At 36.7% G+C, this 26,447-nt stretch overlaps 1 protein-coding gene across 2 annotated transcripts in view; it reads right to left on the bottom strand.

The window, feature by feature from the left end:
- Window positions 1-26,447, bottom strand: part of GXYLT1 (glucoside xylosyltransferase 1) — a 53,115-nt gene that overhangs the window by 8,944 nt on the left and 17,724 nt on the right. For both annotated transcript variants that reach the window (XM_060112498.1, XM_060112500.1), the window contains 5 exons: window positions 19,364-19,535; window positions 13,807-13,932; window positions 10,597-10,848; window positions 4,635-4,758; window positions 4,247-4,419 (listed from right to left, as the gene is read on the bottom strand). In XM_060112498.1, the coding sequence (XP_059968481.1) occupies window positions 4,247-4,419; window positions 4,635-4,758; window positions 10,597-10,848; window positions 13,807-13,932; window positions 19,364-19,535 (847 nt within the window). The remainder of the gene's footprint in view (window positions 1-4,246; window positions 4,420-4,634; window positions 4,759-10,596; window positions 10,849-13,806; window positions 13,933-19,363; window positions 19,536-26,447) is intronic.

Below are 26,447 nucleotides of genomic sequence, written 5' to 3'. Positions count from 1 at the left end.
TTTTTAAAAATCAAGTGTAATTCATCAGCTTAAAACCAATACTCAATTTTTTAAAAGTATACATTTATAGAAGATCAGAAAAGATCGAATAAAACTAGTAAGATTTAATTCCTTAATATTGTTTTTTTAAATGATCAAAGGCAACAAAGAAATCACATTTTTATAGGAGTGCATTTCTTTTCTATCCTGCAAAGTCTCAGAACCCCAAATGTACCTTTTGTCATTTTTATCACCTCTTGACAACCCATGATAAAGCATTATTAAAATACGATATTGATTTCTGAAGGCATACAAGGTCGGCTACATGAAAATGAACATCACTAAATTTTATATTTCTTCAGTGAGTGTAGCTGTATCGTGATAAACTGATTCTTCAGAAACCTTCTCTCTCAGGTTTATAGGACAAGAAACTTAGCAAAAACACTAAAACTGTAGCCTACAATGCTGTCAGCACTTTGCCTACGACCAGGTTTGAGAAACTCAGATTTCCAGGAGACAACTTCAGCTCCTTGTCACTGCAGACCGTCACCTTACACAGCACGTCATCACCGCATCTAGCCCAGCCCTGCCGCTGCCTCCCTTCACCCATCACCCCGAACAGCTCAACGCCTGACCTCCTCGTGGACCTTCCACAACCCCTGAGGCTTTTTCTCAGGCAATTTTGGCCCAGCCTGCTCACCTGGCAACCTCTTACTCATTCTTCAGGGCTCACGTCAAATGCCTCATCAACGAAGCCTTCCCTGGCTCTTCGGGGCAAAACTTGCAGTCTTTCACGGTCCTAGTACAATCTGTGTCTCAGTAGGCTACAGTTCAGTATCTTTATCCTCATTCCTATTACTGAGGCTGTACTAGCAAACAGTGAGAGCAGTCACGAGCAAATACTGAGCATCTAGCAAACAGGGGCATCAGCTCTTCTCCTGACCCCCAGGCTTACACCAAACCACTCTTGTTATTTTACTTATGTTTTTGTCTTCACGTCCACATAAGATTAGACACAGTCTAGCAGAGCAGTGAACACACCCACGCGAGAGATGAGTGCTCACGTACACTTCTCCCCAGGTATCAATGAATTAGCTGCATGGATAGCACTTGATATAATGCTCCTTAAGCAAAATCATAAATCCAGTCCTTATTTGGATTTGCCCCAAGTCTTGGTCCCCAACATATTCAGAGACCTGGTTCATGCATCATCTCCCCCCGTCAATCCACCTTAATTAAACAAGAGCACTGTAAGAACAAGGAAAAAAAAAGAGAGAGAACAGATATCTGGGGTGGTGGGGCCAGTATAATTTTTTCCCAAACTCGATATAAAGTAAATGCTTAAAAGAGAAAACCCCATTTACGAAGGCAACAAAGAAGATAAAATACTTAAGGATAAACTTAAGATATGTTCAAAATCCATAGTATGAAGAAAACTATTAAACATTCCTGAAAGACACAAATGAAAGACAGACCTTGTTCTTAAGATGTCTCAACACCATTAAAATGTCAGCAGCCACTAAGTTAATATGTGAAGATGATACACTCCCAACAAAAAAACAAGTTTTTTATGTAATTAAATGAGTTGACATTTGTGGAAAAATAAAAATACAATAGGTAGGAAAACACTGAAAGGACAGGCTATGAAGAGGAAGTAACCTTACCAGATATTAAAATACAGCACAAAGGCTTTATAATTAAAATAGTGTGTAAGAGTATACAAATGGACAGACCATTGGAGCAAAACAGAAAATCCAGAAATTACAAATGGAACTTTAGTATATAATAAAGTCAGTATCTCAAATCTTTGGGTTACAGATAGACTTTTAAATAAATGATGTTGGGAAAAGACAGCTATTTGGAAAAAGATCGAATTAGATCTATTCCTCTCTCAAAAGAGTAAATTCCAAATTGAGCAGAAAGCGAAATGTAATAAATGAAAAAGTATATAGGTGAATTTTTCTATAAGCTGAGTATAGGTAGGGAAAGACTTTCTAATTACTACTTTTTTAAAAAAAGGTTTTAAATTTGATTACACAAAATTTTTAAAAAACAACTTTGAATGGTATAAAATTCCATAAACAGTCAAATTGGGAAAAAAATTTACATCAGATATCACAGAAAAAGAACTAACATCTTTAATACACAAAGAACTTGCAACAAATGGTGGGGAGGTGGGGAGTAGAGACTGAAACTCCCTCATGGTGATAACTGTACAACTCTGTAAACATGCTAAAAACCACTGAATTATTTACACTATGGGTGAACTGTGTGGTATATAATGTTATCAATAAAGTTATTTTTTTAAAAGTGATAGAAGACTAGGTGAGAGATTTGAAAGAAAATTCACCCCCCAAAAAGATGTAAAAACAGCTGTTAAATATATAGAAAGATGTTCATCTCAATCATAAGAGAAAGGCAAATTAAAATTAAACTAAGATTCCATTTCTCACTCGTTAGAATGGCAAAAATTTTTCAAGCTTGATAATACACTCTGTTAGTGAGGCTGTGAGCAATAGGCCTCGTCATGAACTGTTGGCAGGAATGCAAATAATCCCCATGTAGGGAAAACAGACGGTATCTTCAATTAAAATTATCCCATGTCCAGGAATTAACCCTGAAGAAACATCTCCCAACAATACAAATATGCGTATGGCAAAGTTATGCACTGCTGCATTATTTATTATTCAAAATGCTGGAAAAGACCAGAATGTTCAAACATAAGAGATTAATTTAATAAACTCTGGTACATGCACAAAATGGAATATCATACAGCTGTTTAAAAAAAAAAGCATGAAGAAAATATTTACAAATGCCGAAATTTCCAGAATACTGTAAAAAAGGCAAAGCGCAAATAAAGATGAACAGTATGCTACTTCTCATGTAAGAAAAGGGGAATTACAAAACGTACATGTATCTACTTACCTGTACAGGAAGGACAAACCAGAAAATGAAATTGGTGATGGGGTGGGGGGCCTGGGGTGGAAGGATGGGGAAGGAGTGCTACTTCTGAGTAAACCGTTATATAGTTTTGACTTTTTGAAGTATATTAATATTCCTCATATCAAATTAAAGCTAAATCAACAAAGATGAGGGGAAAAAACTTAAAACTGAAAGCATACAGAAACACATGAACCCAACTGTATTTCAAATGAATGAATAACCACACTCAAAGAAGGAGAAAAGAACTAACGCAAGTAACTTCTGTACATAGTACTGAGTACACACCCTCGTCTGGGGCAGGGGAGGGGTGGGGGGAGGAGTAGAAACAAATCCTTTATAGTAGGTTGGTTTTTCAAGAACAGAGGAGTGGAGATAGCAGTATGAATGGAGCATTTTTGAAATTAGTTTAAGTGTACTGTAGAACTAAGCAAAAGAGGAAATATTTTATGTTCGGAGCCAGGATTCTAGTTGTGGAAGAAATGAGATAAAACAGAACAAAGGGCCTCCCTGGTGGCGCAAGTGGTTGAGAGTCCGCCTGCCGATGCAGGGGATACGGGTTCGTGCCCCGGTCTGGGAGGATCCCATATGCCGCGGAGCGGCTGGGCCCGTGAGCCATGGCCGCTGAGCCTGCGCGTCCGGAGCCTGCGCGTCCGGAGCCTGTGCTCCGCAACGGGGGAGGCCACAACAGTGAGAGGCCCGCATACCGCAAAAAAAAAAAAAAAAAAAAAAAAAAAAAACAGAAACAAAGTAGGAGAAGGCAAGGAAGGGGCCTGAGGGAATGGAACTGGAGGCACTGGTGTGAGCACATGACTGTGTGTATTTGTATATTTGTATTTCCCAGCTCTGCTGCTGAAAGGGCTTAGAAGGGAAGACACCCTTGTAGCAATAAGCATCAGAGTTCCTTTGACAGCTGATTTCAGGGTGAGGGCAGGGAATGTATAACAAGATGAGCCTGGGATATTTTGTTTGGACAAAGAATGTGGAGGTACTGAAAATAATGATGGGAATATGTCAAATGAGCATAAGAGATAGCCAAAAGGGCTCCCAATCACCAAATCTGGCACAACTTCAGCATCAATATAAATAAAATTGAATACTGCATTATAAATCATGGAAAAAAATACATATCAATGAGTTCACACTGATAATGTATGGATCAGTAAGTGGGCAAAGGGGAGTGCTCTTCCTTACAGAACGCCAAGTGCCAGAGCTAGATGTGGAAGGAGTGCTGGGTTTATAACTGATGAACTAGGGTAAAGGATATGCAAGTTCTCTGTAAGCTTGCGAGTACGTCCACAGAAACATTTTTTTAAAAAAAGCTTACATTTCTCAGTGCTTCATAAATAGCTCTAAACGCTGGTTGCTTATCATCATGGTAAACACCTCTGTTCCCATGAAGAATAAAGATTCCTTCTTCTTCGGCTTCTTGGCAATTGCTTCCATATATGCAATGATCTGGTCGATAGTTCCATTGACACGGAAAAACAAAAAGGCTTTCTAGGCAGAGACAAAACAAAAAAGCAAACATACCCTAATTCCACAGAATTAACACTTTGCAAAATTTTAGTTTAAATTTAGTTTACTTTGTCTTAAAAAAAAAAAGTGATAACCATTAGTATAAGCCAAAATCAAATAAACGCATTTCTCCAGTTTTGACTAAATATTAACTATGATTTTTTTTACAAATGCAAAGAATAAATTTAAATGATTACCTGGATTATGAAAAAATATGATATTCAACAGATCTTGATCACCCCATGTGATGTTCAGTTTGTATTTTTTAAGCAATGGCATAAGTATGTCTCCCCATCGTAGTCGCACAGAGGTCATATCATTCTGTTGGTAAATACATTAATGAGATTCTCAGGCTTCCAGGTTTAAAACGGCAGCATAATGACAGTTCCCCATTCTTCCCTTAGCAATTGTTACAGAGCAAGGGGAGAAGTGTAAACTTTTGTTTCAAAATCAAGTGATCCTAATGTAAACATAAATGTCAGTAAAACTGTCCCGCTGGAGTGCAGAAGATAACAAAAGAAGGTATCTGAAGCTGCACAAAGAAGTGATAAAACTAACAGGTGGTAGTTTAAGTACTATGACTGTGACCTCATCTTAAAAAGCAGATAGCTTTAGTACCTATGTCATATGTCTAGACACAGTACCTATGTCTCTGTCATACAGCTGCTGAGGATCACACCTGTTAATATATAAATAAAAAGTACTAGGAAAAGTACCTGGCACAGTGTTAGCTATTATTATCACCATGATCACTATTATTCTTAGCCTGATTTGCCAACCCTTTATAATTGGCATTTCAAAGAGGTCATTTGAAATTGATAAATCAAAAATAGATACTGGGGCTTCCCTGGTGGCGCAGTGGTTGAGAGTCTGCCTGCTGATGCAGGGGACATGGGGTCGTGCCCCGGTCTGGGAAGATCCCACATGCCGCAGAGCGGCTGGGCCCATGAGCCATGGCCGCTGAGCCTGCGCCCCGCAATGGGAGAGGCCACAACAGTGAGAGGCCCGCGTACCGCAAAAAAAAAAAAAAAGATACTGAATTTCGTCAGATGTCTTTTCAGCCTCTACAGAACTACTCATAGCTCATACCTAAGGAAACAACAGAGTTGAAAGAGGGCTGGGGATCATGTGAAGCTGGGGTGAAGTTGAATACTAAGTCTTTTATACCAATTTGACTCTTTGAAACTCTCCAGACTTAAACCAGTACTCCTCAAAGTACAGTTTGCAGTGTGCTGATCAGTAAATTTTTCATGTCCTCTACAAGATTTAAGTACACAAATTAAGAGTAAGATTTAGAAACTTTTATAGCAATTTTATGTCTATTTAGTCTAATATTTTCCTAGTAATTTATTTACATTATTTTTACAAAAGCATTGCCTCATGACAGATTGTAAATAATGTTTAAAAAAACACCGATTCTTCTCCACAGATAGCTTAAAAAACATTATTACAAGCTATTCTAGGATATATAATAAACACAATGGAGGCAAAAACAATCTATCCTTCGAGAAAGAAAAGTCAGAATTCCTGGAAAAAAAACTAAAATATAAACTAAATATAATTTGCTATAATTGTATTACCTTTGTGTGAAGTTTCTCAGAATGCAGTAAATACAGTAAACTATACACAATCAGAAATAAATCTGGAAAATGACTGAAACAAGTTTTACTTAAGGAATTATTAAGAAAATATTTTATTGAAAGGATGACTCTGAAATACGTCACTGATCATGTTCACTAAATGTTCTTAGGATCTGAAAAGGAAACTTTTGAATTGCTCAAAAGGACCAAGGCCAGAAACAGATTAAATAGACAGGACTGGTGGACACCTTGTACCATGTCATGTTCAAGTCTTCACTGGATTCTACTTATGCAAAAAAAAAAAAAAATGTATAGAGAGACAGAAATACACCTATTCAAAGAAATACATCTATTCAAAGAAAAGAAAGATAAAATAACAAGGTCCAGGGCAGTTTTAGGGAAAAAAGAAAAAATCAAGGGGTGGGAGGTGGGGAGACCTTTATAATACATGTAAAGGAAAAGTCCTACTAGAAAAATACTGGACAAGAAGCAATAACACTAGTATTATTTGCTGAGGATATAACCTAGAATATCCAAGACAACCAATGAAAAACTATGAGAAATGAGTTTAATAAAGAGGCATCATATATAAAAAGAGCTCAAGTCAACAGAAATGGAAAAACAGCAAAGTACAGAAATAGTCAAAGGATATGGCCATACAGCCATTCACAAAGAAGGAAACAAAAATGGCTAAAAATTGTTATGAAAAGATTTTCATCCCACATTGGTGGTACAGTCAGGAAAGTAAAAATTAAAATACATGAGATTTTTCAGCCATGTAACTACATATTCATACTAGTACACACAAACAATAAAATCAAAACGTTCTTTCTCCACAATATCACACACATTAAATGTGACAGACTGTATGTACTGACATAAAAATCATTTATATATTTACTAAGTGAAAAAAGCAAACTGAAGATATATAAAAGAATTCTACATATAAATGCTAATGTACATGTATATCTGTTTCCAAATACTTTTTTAAAGGGTCTGAAGAATACATAGCAAAGTTTATAATGCCATTTGGGCAAAGGAATGAAACCGAGGAGAGTGGTGTGTAAATGGACTTGTCTTTTTACTCTATATGCGATGAATTGCCTGAATTTTTATAAGCATGATTTAGTTTTGTAATTTTTTTTTAAAGGAAACACTTTTAATCTTACAGTACAGTACCTTGAAAAGTACAGTAGTACAGTACAACAGCTGGCATACAGGAACTGGCATCAAGTGAATGGGCAAGAAGAGTTACTGACTGGAGGAGGGAGAGGAGGCGGGAGATGATAGAGCTGAAGTAGTTTTGTAATTTTTTAAAAAGATGTAGTTCTAATTTACTAATTTCAGCAAACCTACCAAAATGTACATGCATTATATTAAGATAAATTAGCTTCATTTCTAGAACTATGTATGCTTTTGAAAATAGACAGACTCATTATTATCATCAGTTTATGTTACAAACAAATATAAAACTGACAGGTGGCTATTCATATTATGTTCCAACAATGCTAGAAACTGAGAACTCATGAATTCCCAAAGATTAGTCACTCTCCTAATCTCTGAAAAGTTCCATCCCTTTTGGTAAGATGTTAATTGATATTGTTTTCTTAAGCTCTACATGTAACACAATAAAAGCCCTCCATCACATACATCTTCCAAATAAGTAAAAACGACCCTCACAGCCACCTCACAATAAGTATTCTCTTTTCTAATATTTTTCAATAATTCATTAATGGCCTAGTTTCTAAAACTTCTGTCTGTCCTCTGCCAGTAATTATCTACTGAGTTGCTACTTTATGCCAGACTCCATGCTGAATATTCTGAATACAAAACTGCATAAAAGACACACCTTGCCCTCAGTAGATGGAGAAAACAGGCAAAAATTACTTTACAAAGTAATAAGTGGCACGACATGAACAGGGTACAGTAAATATACAAGAAAAAAATTCTCAAGATGCCTTATTTATATTCTCTGGTTTTTAGCTAATAAATAGAAAAAGGTTAAGAAATACCTTAATAGAGATTCAACACTGCAAATACAATCATAATACAAAATACAAAGCAGTATCTTAGCCAGTGTTATATCAATGTCTATCAAGCATTATAAGAAAAAACCAAAAAAGTTAAAATTTTACTATTTTAATTTTTTAAATATATAATTATAATACATCAGGTTGGAACTGAATAATCATGAATGGTAGGGCTGGGTGACAGCAAAGCAAAGACTTTTAAAACATTGCCATGGCCACTGTCCTAAGTGGGTAATCTTACAGCTTTTCATGTGATAGGCACTATGGGGTAACATTCATGGATCTGCATGAAACAGTTTGAAAAGTTATTACAAGTAATTCAGTTACATCACTAGAGCTCTAAAATTTATGATCTGTGCCAGAAATTATAGAGTTAGTAGGAAAGAACAAGGCAATGTTTGCTAAAGATATGTTTGGAAATCAGGAAAAATAAAGATATATGAAAAATGGAACTAAAAATCAATAAATTTTGTAGAAACATATCAGCAATCATAAATACAATATTTAGAAACAAAATAAATCTGTGTTGTTCCCACTGGGCAAGAATAGAGTTGTTTGAAACAGAGGGATAGTAGGTATGAAGTAAACTGTGCCTACTAAATTAATGTACTATCACACTCCTCATATTTTTCTTCATCAAGTCATTAATACATAGAAAAAAACAAAAGCTTGAAAGTTTAGAAATTATTTCAACTCCTATATCTACATCTCTAGCTGGTTTAGAACATGCCACAGACAAAAAGAAAAGGGAAAGGGGAGAAACTGTTAAACATATTTAAGAATGATATTTAAGTAAGTAAAAGGTAAATAAAAAAATAATCAGAGATTTGAACTATATAGCTGCAATTTGAAATTTTCTTAAAAATCAAGTAATGGTGTTACACTAAATTATCTCTAAGGTTATTTGCAACACTACACTTCTCAGATAAGAATTTCAAATGAAGAGTTCCTGAGCAGTCACATTATTCCTTAGCACATAATCTTACAGCACCATCTTCTGGTATAATATTACTGTGCATAGTCTAACCATCAGAAAAGTAAGAAAACTCATGGTATGACACCTGTTTTATTTAGTAAAACTTTATGGTACATGAAATTTTAAAATTCAAAATATATCAAAATATTGGGTAATTGAAGAAAGATGTTCACTTGTAAGCAAAAGCAAAGGTTACACTGGCCTCATTAATTCATTCATTTGTGGAAGACAAAAGTGAAATGAAATCAAGATTTCAGAAAGGTACAGAAAATGGGAAAGCTAAAAAAACCCCTAGGTTTACTAGATCTTTACAGAAGACAAGAGTGATGGGTATTAACTGTCTTAAGAATGAAATGGCAAGATGTGGGTGGTGAAGGTTACAAGCAGTACTGCTGCCTAGAGCAAGGATAAGAAGGGACAAGAGATTTAAATCAGACATGCAGAAAGGAGTAATAAGTAATGGTGTAAATTCTGGTCCACCAGAAGCCATAAGAAAAATACCAGACAAATATATATACACATACAAATATACATATATATTACATATATATTCATACCATAAAAGACATAATATCCCTTGATGTTTGATTTAGTACTAACTAGATGTAAAGGGATAAACAGTGAGTCTCTATCAGTGTTTCAGAAGCCACTGCTTTTAGCTAACACTGAAGTGCTTACTATGTGTCATGCTCTGTACTAAGCATTTTGAATGGGTCTCTTTTAAAAAAGACAACCTACATAAGTCCATTTATTATCTCTATTTTTCAGCTGAGAGCACTGACATTTGAAAGTTAACTAGTTGGTTAGTGGTTGTGGTGAACAGGTGGCAAAGCTAAACGTAAGGCTAAACCACTTGACTCCAATGCCCCCAGACTACAACGACTTAAGGACTCATCAGCATGAAACTGGTAAACAGTACAACACACTCATGTGTTCAGAATATGCAGAATCAGAGAATTTAAATAGCCTCACTCTTCCACTGACCCCACAATTTGAGAGATGAGAAAAACACAGGAACTTTTTTTTTGAAGTTAACTTCCAAAAGCACCAAAATAGCCAACATTTCCTATGTGTTAGCCTCCCTTCTAACTAATTTAACCCTCACAAAAGCCCTATGACATAGGTACTGTTATCTATCATCCCATTTCACAGATGAGGAAATCAAAGCCCAGAGATGTTCAAAGCTTACCCAAGATCTCAGCGTCTGAACCAAGCCAACAGGACAGTCTTTAGCTCTTAACCACAATCTGTGTTCCCCCAAGATGTACCACACTTTAGATTCAAGTATTATGAGGCTGCACAACTACAAAATGACAACTCCTGCCTGGAATACCAATCTAGGAAGGTGATGTTCACACTTGTTGCACTGTTACTTCATTGTAACGCCATCTGCTCTGACCTACTGTAATGCTCTAATAAACAGAATACTAAGAACACACTTTTCTTCAATTATTCTAGTTAAGTGGAAAAATTCTGAATAGCTCAATCTAGTTTTTAATAAAGCAAAATTAAATTGGAAACCAAACAATATGGAGGGAAAAGAGAGATAAGTTAACCTGGATCGGTGACTTACCTTGAAATACTTCCTTCTCATTCTGGTCATGTTCATCAACATAACTCCAGAGTTCACTCCAGTTTTTCCATAGTATGGATGTCTGGCAAAGCGATTATACCAGCCTATTCGAGGCTCTTCATGTTCTGGTGCCATTGCAGCAATTTGTGTGGAATTAAATTTCTTTAGTAAAGACCAAATATCATCAACGGGCCGTAAAAAAAGGATATCAGTGTCGACATACAATAGTGAGTCAACTTCTTTCAGGATTAACTGTGGGGAAAGATATTTGAATCATTAACTATAACTCTATTTAATATAAAACATGAAAGAGGCTTTCATTATTTAAAAAATACCTAAGAGAGAAACTAATTGACATTAATTTTTAAAAGTAGTTTTTCCCAAGTCTGTCATTTTTTACAAGAGCATATATAGATAGTCTGCTAACCTTTTTAATTAACTTTTAGAGAAGAAAAGCTATAAAAACAAATCAGAACAAAAACTCAATACTAAAAATTGGAAGAAAAAATAAAAGCAGTATCCTCAAAGACTAGGGTGGAAATGTTTTTCATAATGGAAAATAACATTAGCTTCGGTGAACTGACATATCGAATCTTAATTTCCTGAGGTAAATACAGAAATTAATCAGTACAAATGAAGATCTTCTCAACTCGTCCCCTCAGCCTGTAACACTAATGGCCAGCACCTTTACCTCACTCTGGGCTCAGCTAGCAAATGGTAGAGACAAAATTGAAATCCAGACCACCTAACTCCAGAGTCTATGCTCTTATTTCTGAGCTTACTATCTCCCAACAAATCGAAGAAAGTGTGCACTTACATAGCAAGGGCGAAGACAAGACTTGTCTTGGAAGACTCACTATGTCACTTTCTGAGAGACGTTAAACCTCCAACATGCATCTCTTATAGGAATTTTCAAGGGTAAGTTTTTATTTCTGCCTTACCCATACACTTTAGAATGTGACTCCTGTGAATTTAAATGTATTGCCTATCCCAGTGTATTAGTAAGACTCAATGATTAGGTTAACCTAAAGGTTTTTGGTTCAGAATACAATGAGGGTAAGAGCTTGATCTTCATTCTGCTCCTTTTCAAAGCTGCTACCTCCTCCTGCAGTTACGAAGGTGAGCAGTTACGAAGCTGAAATCACTCCATGCCCCCACTGATTTAGTATCAGGCTGGGGAAAAATATCTGACAGTTGACTATAGAGCCTGAGTAGGGAAGTCTCACTTGTTCAAAGACTACAATTAAAAGGGTATGTATGTATGAGGATGTCTGTTCCTCTCTCTCTTTTTGGGGGGCAAAGAGTAAGAGAAATTGTTTTTGTATCATCATTTTGCTTCTGTACCATTAGACAAATGTGTGTTTACAGACTTTTGTATTGTTAGCAGTCTAGGAAGACACTACAGGAAGCTCCAGGGTTACTGGTGGGAGCCACTGCCAACTGGAGTTCATACATAAGGTTAAATAATAACCACATCAGTATTTTTCTATGGCTCCTTTTGGGGGAACAAGGAGTCGGCAGAGCTTACATTGGTTCTTTTAACCCATCTATTTTAGAGGAGAAACTTAGTAAAAAAAAAAAAAAAAGGATTTTACTTAGAAAAATGAATTTACTTAGATCTGGTTAAAAAGATGCAGAAGTAAGAGTGAAGGACGAGGACAACTTGACCGGCTTCAAGTATTTAATATTCAAATTCCATTTAGGGATTTAACCAGATTACATCATTAAATGATCTGGCAAATTTCCTATCACGACATCAACAATTAAACTTGTTAATAATGCGGAATAAAACAGAAGAGCAATGACTGTAACCTCATGCTTCTTTCGTCATTGTTTTTCAGTGACATATCTGTGCTTATTTAATGTCATAATGTGCTTGTTTAATGTCAGCCTCCCACATCAGACAACAGGCTCTATGAAAACAAGAAATCTGTGTTTCAATCATTCTTATATACCCAGCACTTCATTACAGATACTTGGTAGAACAGAGGCACTCAAACTATTAAGTAAATGATGTAACATTGCAATGATTCAACATAAGATTTTTTTTAATTTTTAAAATTTAAGACCTACATGAAGTACCTAAAACTTCTTAGGCTTTTCCCCTTTAATCCCTTATTTGTGTGCTTCTTACAATGGAAGCAGGTAATGAGAAAGATATCCTAGGACCCAGATTTTTTATGCTCAGCAATAAAGCTACTGGTTAGGCAGACTCAGCTATCAAAATGTAACTTAATTTTAAATTTTAACTGACATCCTGGATTTGATAAACTCTATTCTTAATATGCTAAGAATTGCCTTAATCCACTTAATAATAACAAGTAACTTAAGTTTCTTCATATACCTTCCAGAAACTTGTGAGCTTCTTAAACTTAATATTTCTAACTACCATAACTATTTTAAACATTACAGTGGTTCTAACAACTACTGAGAATTTTAAAACTATCAGTGAATTCAATTCAAAATGGAACAGGTAAGCTGGCTTCTGAATATTTTTATTTATTTTTATTATTTTTTTTCTTTTTTGGTCATACCACGCGGCTTGCAGGATCTTAGTTCCTGACCACAGACCAAACCCGTGCCCCGTGCAGCGGAAGCTCGGAGTCCCAACCACTGGACCGCCAGGGAAGTCCCTGAATATTTTTAGCTTAAAAAAAATAATCAGGGTTTATCACCAGAGACCACCACCAAAGAACAGCCCCACTGAATAAATGGTTCCCATTTCCCTTCGAGTTCACGTGCCTCAAATTTTGTGTCTGTGTTAAAATATCAGCTAGAAAAGGTGAACTGGCTTGCTGTTAAGACAGAAATGATTATCTAATGATCTACTTAATTTCCCAAATTATAAATGCAGTCTACAACTGGCAGGTGATCCTGCCACTGCGTTCCTCCTGGCAAAGACTTGGTTCCACTGAGATCTGACAACCTCTAACTCCTTAGAGATGAAACAGTTTATAGCAACTGAATAAATTAAAATGTAAGAAATAGTATTTCAACAAATAATTATTTACATTTTTCGTTTTTAACAGAGGTTTTTTTATTGTAGCTTTTATTTGTTCTATGGGAAGTTTTTCTTTCTTCTAATGTTCAAAGGGAAAATCATACATGTGTTTTTATTTAACTGATTTATATGGAACTCTTCATTAACTTGTGTGTGTAAAAGCAACATTCAAATAAACAAACAAAAAAAACACCGGAGAAAAAACTTACTGGCAAGAACAATCTCTGGGAAGCACACGGTTTAAAGAGCTTTTTCCATTCTGCTGCATTCTCACTTGGAAAAGTTATCGGGTATAATGAATAATTAAATGTTTGTAGAAATGACCAGCTGTTAAGCTAAAATAAAAAAACAAATAAAAAATAAAAGAACTCGGTTTAGATTTGTTTCACTTTCTCTGCAAAATCATAAACCAACAGATTATTTTTCAAAAGCTAAAATTTAAGATGTTATACATTGTAAGTCATACACACTTAAGAGAAAGTTAGATTCTTCTTTCCCACCATTTTGTTTTCATTCAAAATCTTAGTCATTCCAATATGCTAGAAAGACTCCACCATAAAGATCTGAGGGACAGTTGAAATTATAAGGATATCAACCACAAAACCAAAGTGGAAAGAGCCTTACAAACTGTTCGCCTCCATCAGCTTGACCTGATGTATAAATCCTCTCAATCCCTAAACAAGTTAAACTCAGAAAAATTAAGCACGAATTTTATTACCACAGTATGTATAACAGAAAATATTCACAATCCAAGTCAGACCAATGTGAAAAACTGATTAAAAAATATTTATCTATATAGTTTCAATGTCCACAGATATTCCTGGCAATAAAATATTTTGATAAATACGTATCCAGTGCTGATTTTTAAAAAAATCAATTCAAAAAGCAAAATCTGATTTTCTGATCTGAAAATCTATAATGAACACGTTTACTCTTTAGTATCCCGAATGCATTTCAAGACACTGAATTGCTTCAAATTCAGTTTAAGTATTACCTATCACTGCTGCTTAAACAGAATTGTTGATTTAAATTTCCTACAGAGCATTCACAATTTTTGCGGGAAGAAAAAACTAAGCATTTTATATAACAGGCTGAAGATGATCTCTTTTTGAATTATGTCTCTGTTAAGTAATTTTTATTTTTTTAAAACTTTTTTAAATGCTCAACACATATCTATTTTTTATTGTTTTATTTTTATTTATTTATTTATTTATTTTCAGTTGCATCCAGTCTTAGTTGCAGCACACAGGATCCTTCATTGTGGCACTCGGGCTCTCTACTTGTGGCGTGTGGGCTTAAGTGCATGGGCTCAGTAGTTGTGGTGCGTGAGCTATTTGTGGCACGCAGGCTCCAGACAGTGTGGGCTCTCTAGTTGTGGCGCACAGGCTCCAGAGTGCATGGGCTCTGTAGTTGCGGCACGCAGGCTCTCTAACTGTGGTGCGCGGGCTCAGTAGTTGCGGTGCAAGGGCTTAGTTGCCCCGCGGCATGTGGGATCTTAGTTCCCTGACCAGGAATCGAACCCACATCCCCTTCACTGGAAGGCAGATTCTTAACCACTAGACCACTAGGGAAGTTCCTGTTCAAGGGATTTTTAAAAACATTAATTCCTCCCTCTTTCTTTCCTTCTCTCTCTCTCTCTCTCTCTCACACACACACACACAAACACACACAAAATCAATGCCTTCCAACATAGTTTAAGGGAATAGCTTTACCTCCAACACACTGTTTTGATGTCTCTGTTAATTAGTTTCAAACACTATTATTTTATTTTCCTTGTGTGACTTATAAATCACTTAAAGATCCTTTCAAGGGACTTCGCTTCACAACTACAGAGCCCACGCGCTCTCGAGCCTGCGTGCTGTAACTGGAGAGAAGCCCACACACTGCAACGAAAAGCCCAGGCACCATAACAAAAGATCCCATGTGCCGCAACTAAGACCCAACACAGCTAAAAATAATAAGTAAATAAATAATTTTAAAAGAAGATCCTTTCAATACCAACTTCAAAATGAAATCTTAGTCATTTTTAAAATTCTAATATCTAATCATCTTTTCTGCAGTAAAAGCACATTCCACAAAATATTTGATTCTCCTTCTTCAAAAGCAAAACCAAACAGTCTCAGAGTTAACCATGATAGTTAAAGAAAAACTAAGTTTAAAAATATAGTATATAGGGCTTCCCTGGTGGCGCAGTGGTTGAGAGTCCACCTGCTGATGCAGGGGACACGGGTTCGTGCCCCAGTCCGGGAAGATCCCACATGCCGCGGAGCGGCTGGGCCCGTGAGCCATGGCTGCTGAGCCTGCGCATCCGGAGCCTGTGCTCCGCAATGGGAGAGGCCACAACAGTGAGAGGCCCGCGTACCGCCAAAAAAAAAAAAAAAAAAAAAAAAAAAATATATATATATATATATAGTATATATTATACAAGCAATAACTCAGCCAGATTTGAAGACAACACAGAAGCCGCATATAAGATGAAGCAATAAATTTATTTTGCTTTTATATTACATTTTCAAAGGTTTCCTAGTTGGTAGCAATCTCTTACTATTCTCTGAACTGTTAGGATGAGATTAATTCCTCAGTTAATATTTTAGGAAACAATCCAGATAATAAGATTAAGATCACAAAAGCACATATCACAAGTATAGAGACTGGAAATATTTTAAAACAGTAAGTAAAGCTTTTTTTCTGTGTTTTTTTTTTTTTTTTTTAGGTGTTGGGGGTAGGAGTTTATTAATTAATTAATTAATTTTTGCTGTGTTCGGTCTTCATTTCTGTGCGAGGGCTTTCTGTAGTTGTGGCAAGCGGGGGGCCACTCTTCATCGCAGTGCACGGGCCTCTCAATATTGCGGCCTCTCTTGTTGCGGAGCACAGGCTCCAGACGCGCAGGCTCAGTAGTTGTGGCTCACGGGCCCAGTTGCTCCATGGCATGTGGGATCTTCCCAGACCAGGGCTCGAACCCGTGTCCCCTGCATTAGCAGGCAGATTCTCAACCACTGCACCACCAGGGAAGCCCTTTTCTGTGTTTTTTAATTGAAGTACAGCTGATGTAGAATATTATATAAGTTACAGGTGTACGGTACACGTACACAATTTTTAAAGGTTACTCCATTTATAGTTATAAAATATTGGCTACATTCCCACACTATATACAGGATATACTGTGATATAAAATATATCCTGTAGCTTATTTTATACATAATAATTTGTACTTCTTAATCTCCTACCCCTATATTGCCCCTCCTCCTTTCCCTCTCCCCACTGGTAACCACTAGTTTGTTCTCTGTTAACTCTGAGTCTGTTCCTTTTTTGTTATACTCACTAGTTTGTTGTAATTTGTAGATTCCACATATAAGTGATATTACACAGTATTTTTTTTCTCCGTCTGACTTATTTCACTTAGCACAATGCCCTCCAAGTCCATCCACGTTGCTGCAAATGGCAAAATTTTCATTCTTTTTTATGGCTGAGTAGTATTGCGTTGTATGTGTGTGTGTATATATATACACACACACCACCTCTTGTTTATCCATTCATCTGTTGATGGACACTTAGGTTGCTTCCATATCTTAGCAACTGTAAACAGTGCTGCTATGAACATTGGGGTGCATGTATCTTTTCTGAGTGTTTTTATTTTTTTCAAATATATACCCAGGAGTGGATTGCTGAGTCATATGGTAGTTCTACTTTTAATTTTTTGAGAACCCTCCATACTGTTTTCGACAGTGTCTGCACCAATTTACATGCCCACCAACAGCATATGAGGATTCCCTTTTCTCCACATCCTAATATTTCTTATTTGTGGTCTTTGTGATGATAGATAGCCATTATGACAGGTGGGAGGTGAGATCTCATTGTGGTTTTTTTTTTTTTTTTTTGCGGTATGCGGGCCTCTCACTGTTGTGGCCTCCCCCGTTGCGGAGCACAGGCTCCGGACGCGCAGGCTCAGCGGCCATGGCTCACGGGCCCAGCCGCTCCGCGGCATATGGGATCCTCCCAGACCGGGGCACGAACCCGTATCCCCTGCATCGGCAGGCGGACTCTCAACCACTTGCGCCACCAGGGAGGCCCTCATTGTGGTTTTGATTTGCATTTCCCTGACGATTAATGAGCAACATTGAGCAACTCTTCATGTGCTTGTTTGTCCATCTGCATGTCCTCTTTGGAGAACCGTCTATTCAGTTCTTCTGCCTATTTTTTAATCAGGTTGTTTGTTTTATTTGATCGTGAGCTGTATGAGCTGTTTATGTATTTTGGATATTAACCCCTTATTAGTCATATCATTTGCAAATATTTCTCTCATTCAGTAGGTTGTCTTTTCATTTTGTCAATGGTTTCCTTTGCTGTGCAAAAGCTTTTAAGTTTAATTAGGTTTATTTTTGCTTTTATTTCCTCTGCGCTTTAGGAGACAGATCCAAAAAAATAGTGCTATGATTTATGTCAAAGAGTGTTTTGCCTATGATTTCTTCTATGAATTTTATGGTTTCTGGTCTTACATTTAGGTCTTTAATCCATTTTGAGTTTATTTTTGTGTATGGTGTTAGAGAATGTTCTAATTTCATTCCTTGTAAAATAGTAAGTAAAGCTTTATGCCTCTTGGAATCAAAGATTTTAGCAGAAAACTAAAAGACTTGAGGTCACAAGTAGTGTTTTTCACTTAATATGCAAAATGAACTAATTTAACCTGAAAAAAATCGAATACGCTTTTCCTACATAGATCAAGCAAAAAAATCCAAATCAGTTTGAAAGCTTAACTGAGTGTAGACAGAGAGATAAGAGATGGTGCGGGGATAATCATTATCATCTTCACCACCATCTCAGAACACAAGGTAATGAGATTTCAGGTGAATTTTCTTCTTCGTATATGTTCTCCCTCCTATATTTATCTGTTCTCCTCTTCTTGCATAGGAATAATTTTTTTTGTTAAGGTTATGTGGCAGTCCTGATTAAAAGGGTATATTGTCAACCCACATAAACAACTAGATATGGTCACATGACTAAGTTGAGACCAATGAGATACCGGCAGGAATGTCATGTGCAACTTCTAGACAGTTTCCTTAGAAAGGAGGAGGAGAACCCCCTTCTTCACTCATTCCTCCCTCATGTCTAGAACATGAGTGTGATGGCTGGAGCTTGAGTAGCCATCTTGGATCATTAGGTAGAAGCTTTATGTTAAAGATGGCTCAGCCACAAGAGAGAAAAAAACAGAATCCCTGAAGACACGGCACTGCCATATACCACAGACTGCCTACTTTTATATAAGAGAGAAATAAACTTCTATCTTGTTTACGCCACTGTTATTTTGGGTTTTCTGCCGTTACAACCAAACTGACTGTAACTAATACAAAACCAAAATAAGAAACTTTCTTACCAGAGCAAGAAGCTACTTCCCTCCATATTGTCAGTTAAGAGTTCCCTCCACTCAAAACAGAATTAAAACCTTCATGCACACTCTGAGGCACTCTCAAGCCGAGGATGGGAACACAATTAAGAAGTAGGACTTCTCAGTCAAAACATCCTGGAACTATAGCCAGTAAAATAAAACCTCCATGCTTGGCAAAGGACTCTAAGTAGCCTAACTCCTTTTAAAAAACAAGTCTTCCTCTTACACCCTAGATCTGGAAGCACAGATGGAAGTCGCAGCAGGGAACAGTCCCCACTCTTATAGGGCAGAGCTGCAGAATACATATTTTTGTTCAACAACATTTTACTATATATACCATTAAATATTCAACTATACAGGCTTGACTAAGTCCAAATACTTACTATGCCTTTAAAACTATCATGCAGTTGATCTTCAGCAAAAATATGGAACTGAAGAGGTTTGATGCTGAAGATAAGTGCTGACTTCAACATGGTTAGAGTTTCTTCCAGTCTTTCCCCACAGGCAACTACGGCTAGATGCACTCTCTCAACGGGCTCCATTTTCAGACTATACCTGATAGAAAAGAAAACCACATTTTCCAACAGTGTTAGTACAGGGTAACACGTTAACGACATGGTGTTCTGACCGTGTTCAAAGACTGAAGTTTGAACAAGGTCCTACTGTACAGCAGAGGGAACTATATTCAATATCCTGTAATAAAACAAAATGAAAAAGAATATGAAAGAGAATATATATATATAACTGAATCACTTTGCTGTACACCAGAAACCAGCACAACATTGTAAATCAACTATAGTTCAATTGAAAAAAAAAAACCCTGAAGTTTGAACCTTCTATTTAAAAAGCAAAGACACATCAAATTACAAAACAGTATACTGTTGAATCAATCATATATATATCTATACCCTCAACCAGCCTTTCTCAGCTAATGTTCCTCACCAGGAACCACAAAACACAAAAAATTACCACTTTCGCATTCCCCCAAGAATGGTACATAACTAGCATCATTCTGGATGCATGGGAGAGAAGTTAATTCACTACTCACTCTGGATGCTGTAGGACATTAGAGCTTAATTCTCTCAAGGAAACCCCCACTTGAGAAAGGGAGCAGCACTGATCTGAAGGTCTTCCATTTAATTTTTAACTATTTTACTTTAAAAAAAAAATCTCAAACACACCAAAGTAGAGAGAATACAACAGTAAATCTCCAAGTACCCATCTCTCAGCTGCAACAATTATCCATTCAAAGGTATTCTTATTTCCTCTAAAACCCCTCCCCACAGCCCCTTCCACTAACCAAAAGATCATTTTGAAGCAAACCCAGATATAAATTCACCCACAAATATTTCAGTATTATATCCAATCTTCAACCATGCTGATTACAAGAAGCTTCCTTCACATACTTTTTTTTTTTTTAACTGTGCAGTCCCATTTATCAAGTAATCAGTGAGAAGTAAAAATTTCTGAGGTGGTCTAAAAATACTAGCCAAACGCTAGTAGCACATCATTTTGGAAGGAAGGAAAGATTCCTAAACCCCAGTTATCAGCCTAGGCTATGTTAGACCCTACCTCTAACACAGAGCGGCAGTGCAAGCACCTTACCACTGAACCAGTAATACTCCACCATCATACAAGGAACAGAACTAATTATGTGTGACTGCATTGTTATTAAACAATTAACATTTACAATATGAAATAAAGACCTCATCTGTAATTAGGACATAAAATAATCTTTTTGACAGCTAAAGGTATGTAGGAGTGGAAGACAACATAAAACAAACTAGTAGCACATTAAAGTATTATGAAGTACAAACATTCCAAAACTAAAAACATACAAATTTGACTTGAACTCAATTTTTAGTTACAGAGATCCTTTCTGTAAAATGTATAAGAGGATTAGAAATAATACTATTTAATGTTAACAGTTGTATGTATCCATTACTGAAATTTTGTAGTAGCAGGGATGGGTGAATAATCATTTTTCTTAAATGTATAAGCTAAAATTGTCGTAGTTATGTTCCTTAGCACAGGACTTTGGAATCTTGAGTGTTCATGTGTCCATGTGTCAGAGTGGACCCAGAACTGTTTCCTGAGGAAAATCTTGGTCTTGCTCATGGGTAGTCCCTCAACTGACCAGGATATGAGAAAACAGAAAATAATACTAAATAACATTAAATACAAACAATTGACTATATAAAACACACCTGAATATCAAATTCATATAACTTAATGTTTTAACATTAAACATTTGGAATTATTAATTTTTTATCCTATTAATGATAAAGTCTGAATATATATAATGTGCTCCTGCTTTTACTATGGATCTATTCAGTCATATTAACAAGCTTGCTTGCCAAGGGCCCAGAGACATTTAAGACAGCAGTTGAAACTGATGCTTTTCTGGTCTGAGTTCCTGAGGCCTGAAAATGGGTGCACTTCTCTTACATGGGACATCTCTTACCTACACAATTACTGTAACTGTCAGCCTTAAGCAGAGGAGCAGAAAGGCTTTTCAGCATGAATACGAATCTCCTAGAAAACACAAGAGTCATTTCCTTCCCTGATCCCTCAACTGGGAGGCTGAAACCCAATACCTTGATAACCTACCCTTTATTCAGACTAATGGGCCAATTATTCTAAAGATGAGGTGCTTTAAAAACAAACAACAACAACTGCTTTTAAGAAAAAGAAACCTTTCCTGGATAATTCATGAAGTTAAACATTATTACACCACTTTGTTAATGGTATTAAATGGAGAAGTCACATAAAAAGTGGTATTCTTGGAAGGGGAATTTACTATTCGAGAAGCGGTGGTGATAGCTCATTCTTCAGCAAGTTATTAAGATATAACATCAGGTACATACTTTGCCTTTAAAATTTAGATCAATCTACCAGGAACTGGTTTCTATGAGTGGTTTGAGGAGGGGACAACTGCATAATCTTGCACATGGCTATCCAGCTACCCAACCATCTTCTGTTACAGGGTTACCAGAGTTTAGCCTTTCACCACTCACCTGCTGTGCTACCTCTTTCACTCATAAGGTACAGCATAAGCTTGGGTCTTTTGAAAGCTCTATTCTTTTCCACTGACAGGAATTAGAAAGAAGCAGTGCCTGCTTCCTCGTCTGCACCCTCTCTACCCATTCCCCTCGTTTCTGTTGAGCCCCTCAGTCTATAACTTTGGAGCCCTATCAGAGGGGAGACCATCTACACTTTCTATACCTAAACAAGGGGACATGAACCCAGTTCACCTGAAAGCAGTGGAAGCCACAATGACACAAGTAAAAGAGAAGGCAATCAAGACACATAACAATCTCACAGAGCTCTCCATTGTCTCAGCTTTCTGATAAATGCCTCCAGGTCCTGTTCCTCATGAGGGTATAAAGACCCTCATTAAAGCACCAAGATTTGAGAATCTATAATGGGCTCGGATTGCTTACCTGGCCATAACTAGATCCTGTCCCAAAGCTAAAAGCCTAGAGATTTAAAGAGTAAGCCATAATAGTCATGTGCTGTTTGGCACAGAACTCTCTACATACAGAAGTATAATAAACCTTCTCAAGAGAAATAAGTTAAATGCTCTTCAAGGAAAAAAAGTCCTTCTAAGGTCAGTCCCAGGGACTCCTGCTCTCAGGCACTGCAGAAAGGCTTGTTCTAATCACACAGCTAGCACTCCTTCCACCAATTTCTATAAAAGTAGTAGTATTGTCAACAATATTGCACTTGTTTTTCTGTTATGTGTCCCTTTTTAGCAAAAGCATTATATACAGTACAGACTCCAACAGCTAAACTGACAAGACAAAACATATTTTAAAGATGTCTCTTCTCACCACCCTGTCCCTAGACCCAGGAACTGGAAGTAACTGCAACTGGAAGAAATCTAAAGTAAGCTTTTACACTAGAGGAAGGGATAACTAAAACCTTCGAAGAAGTTGTAGGGAAGTAGCCATTCAAGTAATTTTGGTCCCAAGTGAATGGTGTTAATATTGTCAGGATCTACAAAAATATGCTATATATTAATCACAGTGTGGATAAGAGAAAGTCCCTGTGGATTTAAAGAAATGTTATCCAAAAAGGACATTTTAAAGTCATACCTACTTTTCTACAGATACATGATTAGAAGAAATGCTTCAGATAATTCAAAGGTAACACCTGAGGGTCCCCATGACTAAATGTGGCATAGCCTGAGTACAGACTAGAATTGTGACAGCAATGAATGGTAACACATTCTATTAAAAAACTGAATCAGTGAGTCCAAAATGATACTAAATAAAGAGTAAGGCGGAGGGGGGAACCCTCCTTTAAAGATGAATACCAACCAATAAATGTAGAAGGAGTGACAGAATTACAAAAAACACTATTTTGCATTCACTACTGCAATAGATTGTTTGAACAAGAATAATTAATGGATGCTAAAACCACAGAGTATCAAGGTATTATCCCCACACATTACAAAGGGGATAAAGATACTGTTACGGTGTAGAAATGTGACACCGCCACCTTAACCAGGGGATCAAACAACCAATCATGTTAAATGTCTGCCACCACATGCCTCCCCATAGAACGCCCAAAGAGCACAAGATCTCCTGCACAGTATTCCTGCCAAAGATCCTGAATCTAATCCTAAGGAGACAGGCAAATCCAAATAAAGGAACATTCTGCAAAACAAAACAAAAATATCATGTCATGAAAGAAAGACACCAACCACCACGCCTCCCTGCCCTGTCCCCCACCTCAAAAAAATGTCTGGGAATTGTTCTAGAAAAAAGAACACTAAATAGATGTAATAACTGAATGCAATTGTTCCTTGACTGGGTTCTGAATGGGGAAGAAAAGATACAAAGTTCATTAAAAGGAAAATAAGGAAATATGAATATATATAAATATAACATTCTGTCAGTGTTAAATAACTTGAAATTGCTGATTTTGTTATGTTGGTACTGGAGAATATCCCTGTTCTTAGGCGATACATGCTGAATATTTAGGCTGTTGCTCAAACAGTTCAGCCAAAAAGTGGCAAAAGGTTACTAATAGGTAAATATCTAGTGACAGGTATGTAGTGGCTCACTATGCTATTCTTATAACCTCTGTAGATTTGAAAACTTATCAAAGTAAAAAGTTGAGAGGAGGAATCCAGAAAAAAAAAGTTAACACAATGTTTTAGATGAAAATTCTAATACAAATACTGTAAACAGACTTATAAGCCTTGAGAACAGACTTACTTTAAGTAACATTTCTGCTATAAAGGAATAATAATTTTTCTTTTTTTTTAGACAGCATCAAAATTTAAACATTAAAAATTTTTAATCAAAATTTAGCATCAAAAGCTTCCAGTGTGTTCTTCTAGCCTATAATTAGATTAGTGTTTTCTCTATAAAAGAAAACAACATATAACAATATTTAGACTAGGAATTAGCATTATAATTAAGTACACAGACTCAAAGTAAACAGATTAAATTTCTGATAACAATCTCCCCAAACTAAAAAATAACTGCCACGAACTTATCTTTAAAAACTTGCAAGTGAACAAAATTGGAAAACTATATTCAGAAACACTAATGATAATTTCCTTAATGTGTAGCTCTTTAAAAAAAGTTTTTCCTCTTACTATTAAAAAAAGAGTAGTGGTGAATTAACATACTAAGGTAAAACTACTTTAAAGGTCGTATATAAATCACTCTGGGGACAAAATACAATACTTAAAAAAACTCTGCAAGGTTTTATGCAAAGCATTAAAAAAACTAAAAATTCAACATTTTGTAAGTATTAATTGTTAAAATATAATTTTAAATAGTCTGTAAAAATATACCTCTTAAAACTAGCATGGGACCACACAAGATAACAGTTCAGGTAGCAAATACACAGACTATGAACTGAGAATCAATTCCCATCATAGAGAGAAAGATTAAATATTTTAAAAGTTCAAGTCACATAATAATATTAAAATTAGATTACATAATGAAAAGAAAACTACAATTAAAAAATGAAACAAATAAGGAAAATATTTGTAATCAATGGCAAAGGTAGAACGTATTATTCTAAGAGTTCATAAAATAAGCATTAAAAGCTCAATAGGTAAATATCAGTACAGAAAATACAAACAAAATTTTAAAAAGCCAAATATATGCAGAAATCTATTCAAGGAATAATCAATGAATATAAATCAATAATAAGCTATCATTTTACTCTAAGAAGTGGTAAAATTATAACTCCCAATAATGAATGTTAAGGTTATGGTGACACCAGTACACTCACACAATGCTGGTACAGGCTTAAATCTGTATAATTTTTAGAACGTAAGTGATATCCATTCTTTTTAATGAATATTTGAACTCCTTTCACATGCTAGACACTGGGGATAAACAAGAAAGCCACAATCCTAACCTCACACAATTTATAGCTGTTGTGAAAAAGACAGATTTTTAAAAGATTTAATCAGAAAGCACGGTAATTGCTTAAATAGAAAACAATCAAGGTTGCTAACTGGGCTCACTACACAAACATCTAACCTAATCTGAAACTGCTGGGGAAAATTACTAGTCATTTACTGGTTGCCAAGCACCTTGCCAAATAATGGGGCTTAAATAAGGAACACCACGTGGTGCCCATCTGCGAAGTCAACACTCCAGAAGTGGGTAATGATTCGCAACCACAACAGATGCAGCAGGTACAGTAACTAGGACGATACAGAGAAGGGAGAAGCGGTGGGCACGGAAGGGAGGTCACAGTGGCGGGATAAGAAGTGATTCCACGGTAGTTAAGGGACAGAAAGGAAGAGGCCGGCAGGAGCAACAGCATGAAAGGAGACGGGCGGGAAGAGTCACTGCAGACTGACTGACGTGTGGGAAGCCCACCATGAACCAAGACACAAAACCCAGATGAGGGGAGGTGTGAGGGGCTAGCCCAAGTCAGCAAGGTGAAAATCACCACCGTGCAGCTGGAGACACAGCTCCGGAGCTCAGAGAACAGATCTGGAATGAAGGTATCAGTTAAACAGGTGATCCTGTGACCATCCAGGGAGCAGCAGAAGAAAGAGCAGAGTCCTAAGGAGTTAGGACTAGAGAGAGGAGTCCAGAGGTGGCGGGAACAAAACCTGAGACGACAAGAGCCAGAGACGGACAGAGTCGAAAGGAAGAAAGAGGAAGTGGTAACAAGAAAGCACATTAGGGCTCAAAGAACAATTCCGAGGTCAGAGGTGACTTCAGTGAGAGCGGGTTTTTCGTCAGGTGGCAGGCGGGTGCTGCTCCTAGCGGGCTGAGGTGTGAAGGTGTTCTTTTTTGCTTTTTGTTTTTTATGGAAGTAAAGCCAGTAGATACTCATAAATGTTTGCTGGTGACGAGAAAGATCAAACAAAGGATGCCTGAAGGAAAGGAGCTGGAAGCAAGCTGCGGTAGGGACTTTGGGTTGTTTCAAGGACAGAAGCGGCAGAAGGGGTGTGAGTGCTGTGACGCCACCGGGGAGCAG

Source organism: Mesoplodon densirostris, chromosome 11 (genome assembly GCF_025265405.1).
Source record: "Mesoplodon densirostris isolate mMesDen1 chromosome 11, mMesDen1 primary haplotype, whole genome shotgun sequence".
NCBI classification, from domain to species: Eukaryota; Metazoa; Chordata; class Mammalia; order Artiodactyla; family Ziphiidae; genus Mesoplodon; species Mesoplodon densirostris.
Note: the sequence above shows the minus strand (reverse complement) of the source record. Positions and strands in the feature narration are given on the sequence as shown.